Source organism: Gobio gobio (assembly GCF_949357685.1).
Source record: "Gobio gobio genome assembly, chromosome: 11".
Taxonomy (NCBI): Eukaryota; Metazoa; Chordata; class Actinopteri; order Cypriniformes; family Gobionidae; genus Gobio; species Gobio gobio.
The window spans coordinates 20,811,329-20,833,694 of NC_137104.1; the positions used below are offsets into that span (position 1 = coordinate 20,811,329).

Genomic DNA, 22,366 nt, shown 5'->3' on the forward strand with positions numbered 1-22,366 from the left:
TAAAAAATGTCCACAAAAATATATGAAGCAGCACAACTGTTTTCAGTGTTGATAATAATCAAGAAATGTTTCTTGAGAAACAAATCAGCATATTAGAATGACACTGAAGACTGGAGTAATGCAGAAATGTCATCACAGGATTAAATTATATTTTAAAATATATTCAAATAAAAAACAGTTATTTAAAATTGTAATAATATTTCACAATATTTCCGTCTTACTGTATTTTTGGTCAAATAAATGCATCCTTGGTGAACATTCAAAAACATTTAAAAAAAACTTACCGACCCCAAACTTTTGAAAAGTAGTGTATGTGTTAACAACTGACTGTGTGATTTATAATTAACCTCGTCTGTTAAAATGTTTTAAAAAATTTTAAAATATTTTATGACCATGTTGCTCATAACCAAAAATGTCCAAGGGTGGAACATATGGATATTTGTGAGGATGGAAAAGAGGATGTGTTTACATAGAGAAAAATACACCCACAAATTACATCAATGTTCGTCCACGTAGAAAAGAAGTTCCACCAGCATGATATAAGCACTGGAATGTCCCATAGACCATTTCAAGTACATTCCTGTTAATTTTTACAAACAGAGGCATGAGTCAAAGTTCTCTTGTAATTAATAGCAGGCCATATATAGAGCTGAACTAGTTTTGAACCTAGAACATTCTTTGAATCAGTTGTCTGGCTATGTGTGAGTTCTTTCATCCTCGCTGTTGTGAAGGCGTGTTTGAGGTTTATGAGCTCTCAAAAGTGAGGATAAACAATACGAGTCACAGAGAACATAAAGCTTTTTATGTTGCTTTTTAAATAAATGCTTTTTTATATTTAATTGCTCACAAATGCCATCCTCGCTACAAAAAAAGAACGAGTATTGATTTTTTTTGTGGTGTTATGGTCTCAACTGAAATCCATTAAAGACACTTTCCTTACTTAAACCATAAAGAGCAGCCACCGTGTGGCGGATTGAATTGGCATCCTGATAATGGGCCATTGTTTTCCCTTCAAGCTCTCTGCACTTATTCTCCTTATGATGTCATGAATCACCACAGAAGCTGTTTCTTTTACTGTCCTGGATGGAAAGTTGATTGGTGGTGTTTTTATGTCCAAGCAGCACCTGGAGCCCTGGAAGCTCTATGCCACTGTGGGGGTCCTGCTGGTTATCGACATCCTGTCCCTAATGATTTGGCAGATTGTGGATCCCTTGCACATCACAGTGGAGGTACGGCAGTCCTCCGTCCTATCAGCTTTTCAGGGACCGTGTTTTTACGAACACTACACAGTTGGATTTATTGTGTTTTGCCACAAGGTGCATATGAACAAAATAGGGAATTAACCACTGTTCTGTTTCTCTTTCTATCTGAGCAGAAGTTCACTAAAGAAGCCCCTAAAGGGGACGTGGATCAGTTGATTGAGCCTCTGCTGCAGCACTGCAGTTCAGAGAAGATGAACACATGGCTTGGTAAGAATCGTTCTATGTTCGACTCACACTACACCCAATTCTGATTTGATTTTTTGTATTCCCTGACTTTACAATGCAGTTTTTAAGTGCAAAAACCTGCGTTTTATTCACCTACCCATAATCGAGTTTAAACCGGCACTCTCTGTACTGGCTTAGGACTGCGGCAGGCACATTTAAATGAAGTCATTGTTGTGGAAAGCAGGCGGTATACAGAATTTTCTTCGAAAAAGATGTTTGTGTACATTTTCTAGAGATCATGCTGGCAGTGATTATTCAAATGATGATATAAATGATATGTTATTACTAGCATATATCCTGCTGCGCAGTGTAGTCAAGCACACTTTAGACATTTTAAAAAGCCAATTGAAGTGTCTTGATCACACTGGAGGAGTGTTGCAGTATATTTTCAGTAAAGGCCTTGCCCCAAATGGCACACTTCATATGCACTTTCGGTCTTGTGGACTTACAATGGCTGCCACGTACGCGTGTCCGTTAAATCCATGAGACTGTAGGGTGTCCCATTTGTCATTTTAGGTTTCAGAAGGGTGCACACGAGCGCCCTCTTTGCAGCTGATATACACCCTCGATGCACACTTTTGCTGAGCCCACACTAAACGGAGCTCCACAGCAGACTTCTTCTCGAGAGTCAAAACGCGTTACGTCAGGAAAGTGCAGACTCATAAGTAGGGCTGGGCGATATGGCCAAAAAATTACCTCGATAAAATCTTTTCATATCAGTCAATATCGATAATTATCACGATACATGTAAAATATTTCTTTCTTTCAAATTTAAAGGCAGATTTTTGCTCCTAAGTTCCAGTCATTTTTCCTTAAATACATTTCTTAATAGAAAAAATGAATGTCTAGTTTGTGCTAGCGGGTGATATTGTTTCTAGTCATGAAACAGGTTTATGTTGCCTGATTTTGGCATAAACAGTATCTTCAGCTGTAGTATTAATAATATTACATGTTTTGTCTTAGAAATGCACATTTGACAGTGATTTGACAGTAGTAGTAGTTAGGAGTAAGATGTACGTTTATGTTCATCAACAAAAACACGGACATCTGTAAAAATTGTAACAACGTCATTTTTATATGGTAATTTTTTTTTTAAAAGGGTCACTTAAGTGATTTAGCATTAAGCTTTGTATCAGTGGAAACCCCATAGTATATTTGAATTATGGTACTTTCACCCCTCATGTCCGCCTGAGACGAGAGAATTCTGCATTTTATTTCTGGAAAAAATATATCGTCATTTTGCGTCATCGATGGATTTTTTGGCCAGAGGCTAAATCTACAGCCAGTAGATGGAGCTGTTCCGCATGTTATCAACCCGCCCACAGGGGAGAGATCTCACTCTCAGAATGTAAATGCACTCGGCTTGGTCTCTGGCATTCATAACCGGAGCGATGCAGAGCAAAGTGAGTGTTTCAACTTTTCAATTAATTCCTATGAAAGTTTAGCTTTCTATATGCGATCAGAAAAACGCACCAGACTGGACACGCGCTAAGAATGACAGCCGCGCTTATCTCAGCTCTGCTCAGATCTTACTTCGCTCTTGTGCTGAATAAAAATCTGACTCCTGCTGCGTTTGTCCTGTGACTTTCGTTCGGCTCACTCACACTTTATTAAAAAGACACATTCAGTTTTTAATTGTAGTGTTTATTCTCTAACTGAACTAAATTATTGTATTATTATGAAGATAAAAACAACGTTGGGGGCGGTGTAGGGAGTGGCCTCGTAGGGCAGCGAAGCAAGTGCATTCTTGGAGTTGTTGTCTTTCATGTCTTTCAAGTATATTGTAAGTAAATAAATATATTTAAAAAACAGAACTGTACTTTCAGATAATCAAATATGAATTAATTTATAGGCCACTTACGTGCACTTAACAAGAATAAAAATGGCTGTTTCTTAACACTTAAGTACACTTTTACAAAGTGCACTTTTTAATAATGTCAAATTAAAACTACATATAAAATCCTTTGTTATGCTTTTAAGTACACTTATATTGACGTGTTGACTAAAATACTAAAGCAAGTATTTGATTATAATTTTAACTGTAGTGTTTTTCAATATTATATATAAGTTAGTACAGTGTACTAAATTGCAACGTCATCAATACAAATGTGTAATAAAAATTAATGATATAAATGTTTCAAAAGAAAGTATATTTTAGATTTTCATAATAAGTACATTTTATAAAAGTATGCTAAATTGTAGGCCCACTTCTTTTTCACTGACCCACAAGGTGTGGAATTACAGCCTGCAAATGTTGTTTATGTGTTATTTTTTGGCCATGCTTGCGTCATTACTTGATTTGCATAATTCCTATAATGAATCAGATATTAAAACAACACAAGCAATGCATGCAAATAAAGGACATAAACAGTGGCCACATTCTCTTGTTCACCATGACATCCCATCATGGTGTGGGCTCAAAAAATAGTTGCTGTCTGAATGTGAGCCTGTGTCTGTGTGAAAGTGATTTAATGAAGGAACCCCGGTGGTTTTGACCTTCAGCCTCTCTCCTCAGGTGTTTCCTTCTTGTAAGTGTTTAAGTAATTAAACAAATTAATTGCTACCTTTATGAGACAAATTGGACCGACCTTGCTCTTCCAGTTACGGTCATTAAAATGAGCCTTCAGTGTGTTCTTCAGGCAGAGTCCTTGAGAAATGAGCACATCTGCCCGTAAACAGGCCTGTCATACTTGTATGATACAAATCTGCCATTACAGTTTCTCCGAGTAAACCATTCGTAGGTTGACTTCAGGGGCATTTGGTCCAATGACGCATGGAAGGCAGCTTCCTTTCACAACGTCTGGATGAGAAAATACGGAACCAGACCAAAACAAATAGCTAAGTTCTCATTGAGATCAAAGTTGTAAAGAAAAATAAAATCCTATTTTTCTACTTTAAATTTTCACATTTATTTCAGTGTTACTTGTCATTCCTTTGTAATTATGTGTGAAATGTACTAGCAATTTCGGGAGTGAATGTGTGGGATGAATGGCTAGATACAGGCAAAAGTCATGAAAGCAGGCAGCGCCTGTGACTGACTGATTAACCTGTCAGTGTGATAATGCCTGTCCACCTATCATGTTTGCATCGGCCTGAATATATCATACTGGTGGAAACGGATGGACTAATTTCTTAGTAAACAGCTCACCCACTCAGCACCATTTTTGGTCACATCCAAATCCAAATGAACTTGAAATGACTTGAAATGATAATCTGAGAGTGAACCGATTTTTAGCAAGCACTCAGTTAAATTAAATCTGCCCCCACCCCCACCCCCCGTGTCTGCGACCTTCATTACATCGGCAGTGTTTACAGAGGATTTAATGGTCAGAGAAGAAGGTGACTATAAATAATAGACAAGCAACAGCCAGTAGTAACAAATAAAAGATAACTGATATATGCTTGGCATTTTTAAAGCACTTTAAAAAATGTTTAAAAATCCATCAACTTGATGAGACTTTGATTTGGCTTGATTTAATAAATAGTATGGTAATTTACAAAACCTTTCAAAAGTTTGGTGTCAGTAAGACTGTGAAAGATGTTCACTAAGGCTGAATTTATTTGATCTAAAATACATTAAAAACAGTAATATTTTGAAAAATATTACAATTTAAAATAACTGTTTACTATTTGAATATATTTTGGAATGTAACTTATTCCTGTGATGCAAATCTGAATTTTGAGCAGCTATCACTCCAGTCTTCAGTGTCACATGATCCTTCGGAAATCATTCTAATATGCTGATTTGATGCTCAAGAAACATTTCTTGATATGATTTCTTTCATATCAATGTTACTGTCACTTTTGATCAGTGATGTGTCTTTGATGAATAAAAGTGTTAATTTATTTCTCGTATAAAATGTATAAAAACACTGCATTGTCTTTACTGTATAAATTAGATTTTCTCTCTTTTGTTGTTTGATTAACATTAATAAAGACCACGGGTAAATGTGAATGCTGTCACTTTAAGGATCCATTGTGCCATTGTCCAAGTGCCTTTTCTTTCTCAACATTAAGACATAATTGACTGTGTTTACTTGCAAAGACATAGTCACTTTGACACATAGGTATGTATATTTAACCGTTCAAGCCCAATTAGGTGGCAAAAAGCACTCAGTTTAGTTCTCACAGGCTCTATGAGCAGCGGCTTAATGTTGTGCGTCTTTCAGACAGCACTGAGAAACAGTCTCTCAGACAGCACGCACATAAAAATCGCCTGTTTTTAAACTGCAATGCTTAAAAACATATGGAAACGATAAGCTTTCATCACGAGTGTAACCGCGATAGAGACGATAGTCCAAAATCTCTACCAGTTAATCGTTTATATCGCCCACCCCTAGAGTGGCACCACAACTTCAAAAGTGGTGGGGCAAAATTCTATGATTTTGGGGTGTAGGCCTATAGTTATTTTGTGATTCCTAATGCTTTACAACAAGGTTGTGTACATTTGCTCATGTAACACGTGTTACATTTTAAATTGGGTATCATGAGTTAATGAATATCTTTGAAAACCATTTGTTTTTGGTTAATGTTAATTTATAAATTATTATATATTATTATATTATATAATTATTAAATGTCCTTTTTTATCTTGACATATTATACATCATTAGAAATGACCTCTATTTTGTTATAAATATCTTATAGTGACAATAATTTTTAATGCAAAATCGGAGCACATGCCTTTAAATGTAACCTCTTATGCATCCACTAAGAAAAACTCCTGTATGCTTGACATCAGAGATGTAGAGCTTTTAGTCCAAAGATGTGGTCATTTGGAGAAAAACTTTCCCTCAAATTTCTTTATAGAGAAAATTTTTTTTCCCCTTTTTTTTCTATTTTTACCCAAAAACGGAGCGATGCGAGCATTATGGAGCGCTAAAAACTCATGTAATGTGTGTGTTTCATTCATACTGGTAGATGGAGGCGGGTCACAGAAAGAATTTATTTCGGTAACACTTTACAGTAAGGTTTCATTAGTTAACATTAGCTAGCAGTTTGCTTTGTACATTCAGTTTAACAGCATTTATATAAAGAGGGCAAACTTTATCATTCAACTGAACTGTGCACATCCAATTTAGAGACTTATGTTATGCTCTTGCTCCGTCCATGCAAATGTCTTTACATGAGCGGGGGTTTTCTAGCTGCACAGGTCCTGTCAATGGTATGACCCATTACAGGGGCGGCCAAAAATACAATCAGAAGCATGGCTCACTTACTTTCAGTGAAAATATTGAAATGTTAGCCGTACTGATTCAATACACAATTAAGCGGCAGTGAGTGACAACGCATGGTTCAACCCTTTATCGCATGTGCTAGGGCACAGCGCCAGTAGTTTGAAAAGTACCGGGTCAAAAGCCAGCTTGCCCCTGTTGGAATTGAACAATATGGATGTTTGGGAAACCTGTTTATTATATTTTTCTCTGTTTTGACTTTTAGGTGTGGTGTATGGCTATAAGGGTTTGCTGCTGCTTCTGGGTATTTTTCTGGCTTATGAAACCAAATCTGTGTCCACTGAAAAAATAAACGATCATCGAGCTGTTGGGATGGCCATCTACAATGTCTCGGTGAGTCTGTTCATCTTTTTAAACCCATCCCTGTAGACATTTTAAGGAGTGCCTTGGGTGACATTTGAAATGTCACTTGTCACCCAAATATTGTCCAATTAAAAGGTAGAACTGTTCTGCTGACGTGACTGAAATAGCACCACGGAGGGTTTTTCTTTTTCTTTCGTTGCTCAAGTTTAGTTGGGAGTTGTTGTGTGAATTGGATGCAGCGTCCGTCTGGAGCTGTTGTGTGTCACAACACAATCATAAGCAGGAAGAACATGCCTGGAGCTCTTCTGTGTGGCTCTGCTAGATGTGATGGAAGTGAAGTGTCTGAGCCTGCCATCTCGAATGCTGTCCAGGGACGGAGAGCTTTCCAGAGGACAGGGAAAGGGAGGGAAAAGAGCTTCCCCTCATCATCGGGCATAAGCTTGCTTGTCAGTGTGACGGGACTGGAGCTCTAAAGTAGTTAGAAAACTCAAGGAAAGTGGTCCCTCAGTAATGTTGAAAGTTGTTTGTTTTTGCACATCATCTCATCTGTTCCACTTTAGCATTTCAGTGCCGCCCCACGGCTCACGAGTTACGAAAGCAGCACGTAGCGCGCTGATAACAACCCCAATATGGAGGGTAAATACTTGGGAATCTCTTTTCATTTACCATTAAGACTTCTGGTCTGTTTTCTATGGTGAAGGCTGATTGGAAATGAAGCACAAAGCTTTTGTCAATCAACTATTTCATTGTAGGCTTTTAATTTGAAGCAGTGTGTTTCTCTTCATCTCGGCCTCCAAGGATTACTCATTATACACTGAACCCAATTTAAACTCAAATTGAGGGGGAGACTTTAGATCAGCAAGGGGCTAAATTTTGCATTTTAATCTTTTCTCTCTCTCTTTTTTCCATGTCGTAGGCCGAATCCTGGCCCTTAGCGAATGCCCATTCTGCTAAAGAAATGATTTCAGATGCCATCTGCCATGTCATTACAAACTCTATCACTTTTTAAAATTTCAGCTGCTTGGAGGACAATGATATAGACAATAAGAGCTCACCTCTTTCACAGGAAGCTGATAAGATTTATTGAATTCTTCACGTTTTGAAGACTTGTTTGACACCCAAATCAAGAAATAGAATGCACAAATGCACAATAGAGTTTATATATACAGTATGTATATATACAGTATGTATATACACTCACCTAAAGGATTACTAGGAACACCATACTAATACTGTGTTTGACCCCCTTTCGCCTTCAGAACTGCCTTAATTCTACGTGGCATTGATTCAACAAGGTGCTGAAAGTATTGTTTAGAAATGTTGGCCCATATTGATAGGATAGCATCTTGCAGTTGATGGAGATTTGTGGGATGCACATCCAGGGCACGAAGCTCCCGTTCCACCACATCCCAAAGATGCTCTATTGGGTGGAGATCTGGTGACTGTGGGGGCCATTTTAGTACAGTGAACTCATTGTCATGTTCAAGAAACCAATTTGAAATGATTCGAGCTTTGTGACATGGTGCATTATCCTGCTGGAAGTAGCCATCAGAGGATGAGTACATGGTGGTCATAAAGGGATGGACATGGTCAGAAACAATGCTCAGGTAGGCTGTGGCATTTAAACGATGCCCAATTGGCACTAAGGGGCCTAAAGTGTGCCAAGAAAGCATCCCCCACACCATTACACCACCACCACCACCAGCCTGCACAGTGGTAACAAATGGATCCATGTTCTCATTCTGTTTACGCCAAATTCTGACTCTACCATCTGAATGTCTCAACAGAAATCGAGACTCATCAGACCAGGAAACATTTTTCCAGTCTTCAACTGTCCAATTTTGGTGAGCTCGTGCAAATTGTAGCCTCTTTTTCCTATTTTTAGTGGAGATGAGTGGTACCCGGTGGGGTCTTCTGCTGTTGTAGCCCATCCGCCTCAAGGTTGTGCGTGTTGTGGCTTCACAAATGCTTTGCTGCATACCTCGTTTGTAACGAGCTTGAATCAGTCGGCCCATTCTCCTCTGACCTCTAGCATTTTCGCCCACAGGACTGCCGCATACTGGGTGTTTTTCCCTTTTCACACCATTCTTTGTAAACCCTAGAAATGGTTGTGCGTGAAAATCCCAGTAACTGAGCAGATTGTGAAATACTCAGACCGGCCCGTCTGGCACCAACAACCATGCCACGCTCAAAATTGCTTAAATCACCTTTCTTTCCCATTCTGACATTCAGTTTGGAATTCAGGAGATTGTCTTGACCAGGACCACACCCCTAAATGCATTGAAGCAACTGCCATGTGATTGGTTGATTAGATAATTGCATTAATGAGAAATTGAACAGGTGTTCCTAATAATCCTTTAGATGAGTGTGTGTATGTATATTTGTATATATATATATATATATATATATATATATATATATATATATATATATATATATATATATATATATATATATATATATATATATATATATATATATTCGTGCTGTCAATCAACAATTTTTTTAAAAATAATTTATCACACATTTTTCTGTAACTAATCATGATTAATCCCTCCTTACATTAAAGTTTTTAATATTATATATATATATATATATATATATAAATTATAAATTAATGTAGAAACAACATAAAGACAGTAGCCTATATTTTAAATATTTGTTTAATGGCATCTTTTTATGACAGGCCAGTATCACTGATACCAAAACTGCTACTGATGTCTCTATGTAATAGATTTTTTTTTTTTTATATCAATTTTAGCCATTAATTATTGCCATTCAGTACTTTTAATTTAAGTGAACTTAAAACAATCATCACATAAACCCCTTATAATAAATGTCAAATTTACAGTACCTATGCATACCAGGGCTCAATTTATTCTATTGGCACAGTCAGACCAGTTCAACAAACTTTACTTGCCCTGTCAAAATGCACAAAAAATCAAGCGTAGCATCAGCTCTGGCAGGTCACGTTAGTCAAGCTTGCATCAGCTGACTGTCAGCTGATCACGTCTACCTATAGGAATACGATGTCTATCACAGCATACATATCTGCTCCTTCAGTATTATCAGCAGCTATCACATTCTCCAGAGCTCATTTACCCTTCTCCATCCCCAGCTCCTCCTCTCTTCCAGTCAGGATTTGGTATTCTTATTCCCTTTAAATCAGACTAAATTCCCAAATTATTGTGTACATTTTGTATCGACATTAATGATATCTGCAATACATTATGTTGGTTCTGTTCTGTTTACCCTAAGGGGGGGTTATTGCTGCTCTCCCTGCTCTTATCCATGCTAGGCTGCATGGATGCGCAGGGAGTTCTTGCCCAGAACAGAACCATACCGCCAATCCAAACTGTATGCTAATAGTCAATCAATCATCTTTGATGACAGAGGTCCTGACAGAGGTTATTGTTTCCGTTGTTTTTGACCCATAACCTTGCAAACAGTGCTTTAAGACGCATGTGTTAACGCAGTAATTTTGAACACATTTTAGTTTAAAAGAATAATTGCATTTTTCTCTCTCTAAGCTAGAATATGAGGTTTTATGGTGCTATTATGGTATTTCCTTCTTTTTGTATTTTGACAGTTGTGATCACTATTAACTGTCATTATATGGAAAAGATTATTTTCCACTAAAAAAATGAAAGTCACATGGGTTTGAAACAACACGAGAATGAGTAAATAATGACATACTGTAAATGGTTTAATCATTTACTCGCCCTTATGTTGTTCCAAAGCCATATCACCGTGTCCTAACCACGCACAATGAAATAATATTCCAGTGACAAGAAATTTGTCTGTCCACACCAGACGTGACAAGATCAATCAAAAATCACAGCCAATCAGAAGAGTGTGTAGGCGGAGTCTCTCTGCAAGCGCACTGCTTTTGCAACGGAATGGATAGGTACATAATCAAATTCATAAATATTACACTATATTAACATTATTAAAAATACATACTGAGTGACTGAAATAATAGACTTGTTTGTTCTGAGTTCACAGTTTGAACATTTCCATTAATTTACTTAAATCCATTACTTAAAAGTTTCCATTCATTTATTTTCAAGATCTGAGGTAAATTATACATTGTCGCTTTCAGAATGGAAAGCCAATTATATTCAAACTTATATTTAACATTAAATAAAGCACATCATAAGCACCTGAGATTATTATAGTTGTCGTTCCACCATTGTTGTTGTACCTTGTATTGTGTGTTGCGGTGTCGCATCACATATTTTTAGGACATAGACCTTTATCCTCCTGTGGAACGCAAAGAGGGCTAGGGTTAAAATTCGGCCCGGGACAAATCCAGCCCATTCGGCCCACGAGTTTCTCCTTAAATGATTTGCTGGGGTTAGGGCCTTAAATTGGAGTGAATAAATTAATAAATAAGATTAATAATTAAAGATATTATTAAATACATGGCAAATGCAGTTAACAAACTTAATATTGCATTTTTGTTACATAGAAATGCACTTGACAGTAAAGCACTGATTTTGAGGTAGGATGCAGTAAAGTAAATTTACTGCTATTAAATTCTGTCAATCATTTACTCTCCCTCGCGTCGTTCCAAACTGTGTGACTAACTTTTTTCTGTGAATTATTTAGCATGGCCGTGCATTTTAAACTAAAACCATGCCGATTTTCTTCCATCATTTATGCTCTGCCATCAAATCGGGCTCTGTGAAGGCTACTGCTGTTAGTCCAGCTGTAAACTGCTTCGATTTGGAGAGACTGCTTTGCACTTTTTGCCCTGTCCAAATAACTAATGACCCTGCGAAAAAAGATTACCTCCGTTGATGCCAGGCAACATTTTCTTTTTGCTAGCCTGGTTGAGATTTTACTGGTTTTGTGAGAAACGACTGACTGTTGATCAATATTTATTGATTCACACTTTTTTCTCTCTTGGTTTCTGTTCTTCTCTCTTCTGCCTTTTCAAAGAAGAGGTTTTTTTTTTTTTATGTACGTCACATTAAAAATGTTCTTGTAAATGTATTATCTTGATCATTTTTATTGTTGCTACTATTCAGAAGACTTTTATGAAAATATTGCTAAATGTTGTCCCACACCCACACTTTCCATCATAATAAAAATCCATTATTTACAAAAAAAAAACTTACATCGTATAATAATCTAAACAAAGACCCCATTTCAATATTTATTGTGTAAAAAATGTATATAAGAAACATTTCCAATCATGATATTTTGTTAAATTATGCACAAAGTGCACAAATATTACTTATAACTATTTAGAATATTTAAAATGCTAAAAAGGACTGTGCATTTTTATCATAAACAATATATTATTTATTATTATTTTATTATGTTTATTCCTCATTTCTGTCATGCAATACATTATTTAAGAATTTGGGACATTTGTTGGCTCAAAAACATAATTCAGATAAAAATGATATAACCTTCTTGTTGTGCATGTATATCCACTGTTGGACCAGTGTTATTTTAGTATTATTTATATACTATTATAATGTTCATTATTATTCAAAATTTGTTTTTTTATATTTTGGTAATTTTGTTATGTGCTTTTGTCCTTATTATTAGGTTTTTTTATATTTCTAATTTGCTTTAACCCTTTAAATGCATGAATATTTCAGCAATCATTATTACATATTCAGGTCTTTAGTGACCCGGATCTATATTTAACTCAGATGGATCTCTACCTGTCGCGATGACATAAAACTCTCCTGATATTAGAGTAACTATTACAGAAGAATAAAATAAAGCATATTTTGTTACATTTTGGAGTTTGGAAGGGTTCAGTTTGAGCAGATGTTTTATACCATCATCACTATCCCCATCAGAGCTAATTTCCCAGTACATTCAGCATCTGGCTCATATTCGCCATCTCAAACATATTCTCAGAACTATCATTTTCAACATCTTCAAAATCAATATTTTGATCGCTGGCGGCTTCTTTACCAGATCCACCATCAAGTGACAGTGACACTAATATTTGATTGCGTTCAGTTCTTGCTCTGCAGTAAATCGCTGAGCCATTTCAAGTTTTGCTGATGATACTTCCTATTCTTTTGTTTTCTGCCTGCGGCAACTATGAGTGAAACGTCACTTCATCATTGTGTATCAGACATTGCCACCTTGTGTAATAAAGATGAATTGCACTTATTCAGTCATCAAAGATTCAATTATTGTTGTGCAGAAAAAAAAAGACTTGCACTGTTACACACCTCGGGTCATTAACAGCCCTATACGATTTTTAAAAAAATGAATGGGAGAACAGGCATTCTTTTATAGTTGTATTATTTGTTTCTTGTTATATAGTTTGTAATGAATTAATTGAAGAATTCTAAAAAGGTTGATGTCTAACTTTAAAAAATGAATGAGGAGGAGGAGAATGAATGAATGACGTCCCGGGTCACTAAAGACCCGAGGTATGCATTTAAGGTTTAAATTGTTTTTATTTCAGTTTTAGTTGCGGTAATTTTAGTTAAATTTTCTTTACTTTAAGTTAGTTGCCAATGCAGCACTTCTAGTTTTTTACGTTTAAGTTTTTCATCTAATATTTATATTTTATTTAATTTCAGCTTCATTTTCATTAACGAAAACTATTTTTAATAATTCTTGGACTGCATTGTCTTGGACTTTGTCAGTAGACCAATTAATGTAGAGAGAGGGCAGAAAAATGTGTTTTGTAAGCACCCAAAGTTAAAGAAACACCTGTATATGTGACTGTTTCTCTCTCTTTCAGGTGTTGTGTATGATTACCGCTCCTGTCACCATGATTCTATCGTCTAAGCAGGACGCCTCTTTCGCCTTCGCCTCGCTGGCCATCATCTTCTCCGTCTACATCACTCTAGTTGTCCTCTTCGTCCCCAAGGTAAAACAGAAGATCATTTTCTCAAAACAAGAAGGAGTGCTAATGTAAATATTGTATTACAGTGATGAATATTAATGGTGGATAACTAGAGCAAAGGAAGGAGTGATCAAAGAGGCATGTTAATGTGTGACATATGCATCTCAGTGGTCTACTCGTGAAATCTTAAAGTGCGCTGAATGATGATTCTATGGAGTGTAATCAGTGTCATCGGAGGACAGGTGTAATTAGACATCTCAAGACAACATGAAAGAGAGGAAAGTGAAGACACTCTGCCATTATACAACAGCCAAAAAGAGCAGCTATATACACAAAGAAAAGAAGCTTTCATTCATGTTATATAGACCTTATGCGCCAGAGAAACAACCATTCAGCCTTCTTTAGATTTTTGTATTTGATCTTCCGTTTTTGTCATATAAGGCATCGCTGTCGAAGAGTAATTAGCTGGTGAAGCGGATTTACTTATTGTAGAGTTAATGAAAATTATTAACATTGTAATGTTTGAAACGTATGTCATAACAAAGTTCAGTAGACCGGGAAGATTTTAAAACGAGCGTCTCATTCATAAATCCGTAAGATCTTACCTTCATGCTGTGGAAAAACATACCGGAAGAAAGGACACAACAAGTGCAGTGCTGAAAGGGCTGCATAAGGTCTATATAAGAAAAGTGCCTTGGTTTTTTGCAGAATGACATACCTCAGACCAGTGCTATATTATTTTATACTATTATTTTCTTTTTATATTTTCTTGGCTAATGGTTTACACATAATCAAGAACCTGGGCCCTATCATAGACCCGGCATAATGCGACGCCAGGCGTGACGCAATGTTTTTTTGCTAGTTTCAGCCCAACGCAGTTATCATTTTCATGTCCAGTGCCCACGTTGTTTAAATAGCAAATGCACTTGCGCCCATCTGTTCACCCATGGGCGTGCTGGTCTGAAAACGAGGTGTGTTCAGGCAAATTGTTGACGTGCTGTTATTTTGAGGCAACTGAAATAGACTGCGCCAGTATTTTTTGTGTTCTTTAAAGGGCGCGTTAGTAATAACACACAGGGACGCGCAGCGGCACACAAGCATGCCAATTATTAAAAATAAAAGGATTACAATGTAAAAGATTATTATTGTGTACATAAAGATAAAATTGCCTACATATCATAATGGATAGTATGGAACCCCTAAAGGGACATGGTGGTGGAAAAAATTTAGGATGGGAGGAACATTTTGGGGAACGCAAATAATGTCCCGCTGACAGTGTTTCAAACAGCTCAGTACATTAACAACGGAGTGGTTCATATGTTTTATTTTGAACTTGGGCTTAAGTATAAAGAAATACAGTCAGTGCTTACTTCAATGAGTTCAGTAAAGTTGGCAATATATTTACAGATTCAAACTTCCCGAATCAATAGCTCATGAGCTAAACATTGTTAAAAAACAAATGACACCTCTTTAACGTAAACAACAAGCTACAACCTAATTTTCCTTAAAACAAGTCTTATAATATAAATAGATCTCTATGAGCAGTCGGCTGGGAGACAAGTTCGAAGGGACCATTGTGTAACATTGAAGTTATTGCCTATTTTTGTAGTAATGCTTTTCGGGTTTTGAACTTTGCAGACGGTCCCTTCGGACTTGTCTCCCATATTATAAGGCTCATTTTGAGGAAAATTAGGTTGTATATTGTTGTCTACATTAAAGAGGTGTCATTTATGTTTTAACAACGTTTAGCTTACGAGCTATTGTTCCGGGAAGTTCAAATCTCTGAATATATTGCCAACTTTGCTGAACTCATTGAAGTATACTCTGACTGTATTGCTTTATACTTAAGCCAAAGTTCAAAATAAAACTCTATGAACCGCTCCATTGTTAACGTACTGAGCTGTCTGAAACAGCGGGATATTAAACAGGAAGTGTTTACACTCAGAACTCACAGCAGGATTTGCGAGAGAGCGCAAAAGATTTGAAAAATATTTTTTCCTTGCATCCTAAATTTTTCCACCACCATGTCCCTTTAGGGGCTCTGTAGGATAGTCACCTGGCTTTTAAAGGGAATGGGAGATGAGACTCTGATTGGTTTATTGAATGTTACACCCAAAACAACCCTTTTGGACCATGCGCATGGTGCACTGACCATTTTTTCCATCGTTAAACTGGCAAAAGTGGATTCGGACACCCTAAGTGTATATATATATATTTTTTTTCTAAATTATTATTATTTCTATTGTTGCCTGCTGCTCATCGGTTCGCACTCTATTTTTAATAAATAGTAAGTAGTAGACAGTATATATTGTGCAGCTTGCAGTACATTAATATTCTTTCAACATGAATCTGGTCTGTTGTTATACCTAGTGTGGTGTGTGTTTGTGTGTTGGGTGTAGATGCGGAGGCTTATCACTCGTGGTGAGTGGCAGTCGGACCAGCAGGAGACCATGAAGACCGGCTCATCCACAAACAACAATGATGAAGAGAAATCCCGCCAGCTGGAGAGAGAGAACAAAGAGCTGCAGAAGATCATCCAGGAGGTTCTGTGTCACCTTCACTTTCTCCAGCACACTGAATGTCTGATGCCAGGATTGAACATATTTCAGGACTGAATTTAGAATGCCTTTTTTCAATTTGTTTAGAATATTAATTGAATATGAATTGAGTGAACAGGATGCAGAATTGTACTTTTAATTAAAGGAATGAGAATTCAAAGAAATTCATGTAACTGCTATAAGAGTAGTTTATATATATATATATATATATATATATATATATATATATATATATATATATATATATATATATATATATATATATATATATATATATATATATATATATATATATATATATATATATATATACAGTATATATAATTTCAATTTATACTGTACCATGGAGTAAGATCACTTAATTTCCCATGTAGGCTACATAACTGATGCTTTTTGTAGTGATCAATGATCAGACCAGAAAATTCGATTTCCGGCTGCCTTAATCTGAAAGTAAAAACATCAGAAAGTTTCCAATGATTGTCTCAGCCTCAGGATTTGAACACTTATATCTGAATTAAAGAGGGTAATACACATAATGGTGAGATAAATTTGATTTTGCGGGTGGAGAATTCTAAGATCTGGTGACAAATCTTGTTGCCCTAGATGAGATCATCAAAATGTTAACATATAAGTACATGGCTTTACCAAAAATGTCTATATGTTCTATAAATGTCTATATATTAATTATTACTTACAGTATATTATTTACAGTATATTATAAATTTTAGATATTTATTCAGTCTCATTTTCATGAAAGGTACCACTAATTCTGGTGCTGAGATTACTGAATATGTAGAATGTATATAATATGTTTAATGTAATATTCATATTTTATTCTATTTAAGCTTTATTTCAATTTACGGAAAAAAAATTTAGTCTTAGTCAATAACAACACCAAAGGGAAATTCCCAATTTGTGTGATTGTGTTGAATTTCTTTGAATTGTGATTTAGTAAAATCCTCCTCTCATTACAATTCCACATCCTGTGGGTCGTATGGCCAATCCAATACAAATTCCGGAATTCTGAATTTGGCTCTATCCTATCTGATACAATAGATGTCATGAGAGCTGTGGCAAATTGTCAAGTTTACTTTTATCTTCCTTTTCTCTGTGGCTTTCAAATCTGCATAGATATGTTTAATATTTTAGGCCCAGTTCCTAATTTAATTTCATGTTTTCTTTCCAACAGAAAGAGGAACGTGTGTCAGAGCTGAGAAATCAGCTGTCAGAGCGACAGGCCCTGCGCTCCAGAAAACGTCCCACCTCCTCCAATCAGAACCACAACTCTCCTTCCCTTCCCATTCCTCAGAACGATCCCAAATCTCTCCTCCCGCCACCAGGCTACCCCCTCCCTGCTTCTGACAACCACTCCCTCCCTCCCACCTTCTCCAACTCCTCCACCCTGTACCAGCCCGACGGCAAGATCAACCGCAACAACTGTCACCCTGGACGACTGCAGCTCCTCTACAAGTGAGTCCCGGAACACTGGAGGTACTGGGATGAAATGCAAGCGGGGGCACGGCAAAGTGAAAAGCAGGGAGAAAAATAAGCTACCTTTATTCGCGGTCCACAGTTTTCCCCATCTCGCCCCGCCAGACGTCCTTTGTTTCTTTGTTTGTTTCTTTCGTTTCCAACACTTGCTGTGATTCATGGGATGTTTTACACAGGAGGTTTGAGAATCTGGTTTTGATTGCATCATTTGATGTGTCACCATATTTGAAAATCACAATGCTGTGAACCTTTACACCGTTCAAATGAGTAACCCTCAGCTGATTTGGACTCGGAAAAATGTGCACGAAGAATGACAGAAAATCATGTGTAAAATGTGTATTAGGACTCTACAAAACAAAGTTGTTCGATACTTTCTTACCTTGCATCAATTTTTATTACTTTGTGCATTCATATTTCCTACAGTTCAATCAGGTCATATAAATAAGTCTCTGAAACCGATTCAAGCAAGGAACACACCAAACCGACGCCAACGAAAGCAGACTGCGGAGTTGGCTCAACATCCGACGGCCAAGTAGCACGTCCGTTCTGCGCCTGCGTAAGAGTAAATAGCTTTCCGTACCAGCTGGTGGCAGTAGTCTGTTTTCATTATTCAAAGCGGGAAACCGGAAGAGCTACAGGGATATAAACAAAACAGCTCAGAATCTGGCTCACCACAGACGGTCATTTCTGTTTTTTTCTCTCTTGCACTGGTTCGCTAGCTGAACAGCCAATCAGAAGGATCAGATGGCCCGACTGACTGACAAGCGCCGATTCGACATGGCTGAAAAATAGCCGACGAGGACCAACGTCAGCCGAACACACCGAGAAAACTTAGTTGGCCGACGCACGAAAAAACGATCGTCGGCTTGGTGTGTTCTGGGCTTTAGAGAGAATGAAGGATTCACACACATTTGGTGCAATGTCAATCGCAATGATTTAAAATGTGTTATCATGGACTATTTTTATACATTCAATTGCAACATGTATCGCAATATATATTAAATATTGAGGACGCTGCCAATACCCAGCCTTAGTAATATCCCACAGTTCTCAGTAGTGGTCGATATTCAATAGCTAGTCAGTGTGGTAACAATAAGGTACATTCACATTTATTCATTTAGCAGACGCTTGTATCCAGTGCGTATTACAGTACATTTAAAGTTTACATTTTATCAGTACGTGTTCCCTCAAAGTCGAACTCTTGACCTTGGTGTTGCTGACGCCATACTTGAACTGCATTTCCTGTTTTTAAATCGGAATATTTCATATCCTATTGTTCATCTACAAATGTTCCGATTTCACAATGACCTCATAGACATTGTTTCCCTGGCACGCATCTGACAGTATTACATTTCTTGTGACCAAGATCAACTGATTCCTTCCTTCCTGTTTTATTACCCCATTTTGAACTGACTTTTTATCCCGAATCACAGAAATGATGCCTCAAATCGTGTAGCTTGTTGAAGAGAGGTGTGCTATTACTTTTCTAAGTGATCAGACTTATGATTTTCTCCAGGCAAACGATAAGTACCATAAATTTACATTGAAGAAGGAACTTTTTTTTTGTAAGCAACCAACCAGAACACCTTAGCAACTGCAACCCCCTGCCAACCTGAGGTGATTTTTGCATGGACAAAAATCACTCACAATTCCTTCGTTTAAAAAAGTCTAGCTTCACAATAAGCTGCAATGATGTAATGAAATGATGTTGGTTTGCTTATAGCCTGCTTTTCTCCCAGAGCATGCTGGGATAATGTATTAACACTCACAAGCTGTTGAAGGCCTTTGAAGGCTTTGTACAGAAGAGATGTAATTTCATCACAGATTTGGGGGTTTTGTTTTTATTAGATCCCCTGTGTAGCTGAGAGCTGCAGATTGAATCTCCCAGCATTGTAATGCAGTTTGCTTCTAAATGGCACCTGCCATATTGAAGCCGTCACGGGATGCTGCTACTTTGAAATGCAAATAACATTAAAAATGCATTGTGCAGCCATCTTTGTCATGTGCGTTTGATACCAAGCAACGATAAAGGGAAATGAGTTCATTAAACGGAACTTAGAGGAGCGTGCAATACGGTACTTTACACATTCACACACACTCATCAGCTGCTTTGTGTAGTCATCACTCAAACCACGTTACATTCCTGATTGAAACAAAAACTGAAGCCCTACTGTACAGTACAATACAAGATTTATAAACGGACTACTGAGGAACTGTTCCTTGTTCATAATAATTCTTGGTTACCTCATCATGTGTAATGCCAGTTTCCTGTCTGCGGAGCCCCTTGACATGACAGTCTTCAATGGCAGCTTTTCCCAACAGCTGTGGGTCTCTTGCTTTCTCTCAGTGTGTGTGGCTTGGATTCATCAGTGGGCTTGTGCAGTAAAGTTTCGGTTTTAGCCGGACTGTTAATGGTTCGTTTCACCTGCCTCATTTCTTTTTTGCGGGGGCAAAGACTCTCTCTCATTTAGAGGGACGGGATGTACAGAAAAAATCCATACGGGGACTATGAGAGTCATTTGTCTATTCATAAGTGCTTGTGACCACATTGCTCATTATTTTAGAGACCTATTATTACCTCGTACTTAATGTTGCTGCTGGTTTCGTAAACAGAGGTTGTCTTCAGAATAGCATACTAGCATACTACCCTTACTGTAGTATTTGGTATACTGTAGACAGTATGCGGCAGGGTACCATATCCCACAATACAATGCTCTTGACTTGAACTGCAATAGAGTGCAACAGTCGGGTTCCGGAAGTTAAAATTCTATTTCTTTTCTTCAGAGGGGTATTGATTTTTAACAATGACTTACAAACCTTCAAAGAAAAATCTTCTGTGAGCTTACGAGGTTGTTAAACTTTTGCCAGCCCTCCCTTTCGAAGCACATAGAGAAGCTACGGTGGCCAACACAGGACAAAGATATCGTCGTCTGAGACAGCAGAGAGTTGTTAGCGCTCTGTAGAGCAGTTTGTCCGTTTATGGCTACTGTAGAAACATAGTGGCGCAAAATAGTGACTTCACTGTAAGGGGACCCGCGATGTATGTAGATAGAAATGGCTCATTCTTTGGTAATAAAGACATAACGGTTTATTGTAAACGGTCTTTATACACCACTGAAAACATAGCTATGTATATTATATTGCTTTTCTGTCAATAGATCCTCATAAATATTACACACTGCACCTTTAACAGCAGAATTCCTTGTGAAAAACTATAGCCGTGTTTCCACCAAACCTTCTTTCCCCCAGAGCTGTTGCTGTCTAAAGTACCGTGAAGATTAGGCAAATTAGGTGATGTAGGACTGCACGCGACTTTCCAGTTCCTGCTGGATTTCGTCCTCCGCATAAAAGCTTAATAAAGCCTGAACCTCGTCCTCGGTCCATGGCTCATATTTTTTAAACTCCAATGTTGATTCGAATAGCAAACAACTCTTACTGCACGCACCGCAACAGACTTTTAAAAATTATGGTTGAAATAAAATGCTGCTTGGAGTCAACCAATCAAAATGCTGCGTGAACTCAACCAATCAGCATTTTCAGCTCTCAAGTCCCACCCCCGAAAATTCCTGAACTTTGAAAAAGTACCACCTCTCGAGCAGGAACTTTCTGAGGGGGAATTTTTTACTTGTAACAGAAAGGGAAAGAACTACAATCCCATGCAGCAAATGAGGTAGAGTCAGTCTCCCTGCGCTCTTAAACTGCTTAAATATTTGAATATTAAATATTTTGCAATAAACCTAAAGTATATTGTATATACATATTACATACAGTATATTTTAAATGTATATACATATAAATATATTTCTACATACATAGTGCTAGTTCTTTGCCTCATTGAAACTGTTAAATACATCTTTTCGTCCAATTTTCGAACACTATTTTGCTTCAAATCAAAAATTCATAATGTTGTGATTAACCTTGTAGCTGGTTGGTTTGGTACATGGCTTATAATATCCCTATGGAAAAATGAATGGGAAAAATACTTCCAAAACCAAGGCCGCTGAAAAAGTGAACGGGCATTTTGCACTCTACGAACCAAAGGTAATATTAAGCTCCCAAATGTGAATCACTTTCATACAAACTATTAAACATTTGCTGAAAGGTGACTACAGAGTACAATACTACTGTTTGAAAGGTTTAGCGTAGCAAAATGCATAGTTTGAGATGAGTTTTTGAATAAATGAAACAGAATACAGTATTTGCAGTGTGCTAGTATTCCATTCCGAACAGAGACCAAACTGCATCGTGATGTCTTAGATTTGGTGTGTCATAAGCACTTGTGATTGGCTAAATGGTGCTCTGGTGATTTGCATAAACGCTGATACAGGTTGACTCCAGGAATCCTGGGGGAATGTCGTGAACAAACCCCACCGTGGTTTTTATTATCAGTCTACTGTAATATTTTATTCATCATTTCTCATCAAATGGTGGTTCAATGATAATCATGATAGTGATATTCAT

At 37.2% G+C, this 22,366-nt stretch overlaps 1 protein-coding gene across 1 annotated transcript in view; it reads left to right on the top strand.

Moving 5' to 3' along the window:
- Nucleotides 1-17,888, top strand: part of gabbr1b (gamma-aminobutyric acid (GABA) B receptor, 1b) — a gene marked incomplete at its 3' end in the record, with an annotated part of 158,698 nt that extends 140,810 nt beyond the window's left edge. Inside the window, exons 19-24 of the mRNA XM_079828501.1 lie at nt 1,122-1,229; nt 1,376-1,469; nt 6,927-7,054; nt 13,752-13,880; nt 16,256-16,399; nt 17,604-17,888. Of these exons, the coding sequence (XP_079684627.1) occupies nt 1,122-1,229; nt 1,376-1,469; nt 6,927-7,054; nt 13,752-13,880; nt 16,256-16,399; nt 17,604-17,888 (888 nt within the window). The remainder of the gene's footprint in view (nt 1-1,121; nt 1,230-1,375; nt 1,470-6,926; nt 7,055-13,751; nt 13,881-16,255; nt 16,400-17,603) is intronic.
- Nucleotides 17,889-22,366: the final 4,478 nt, after the last annotated feature.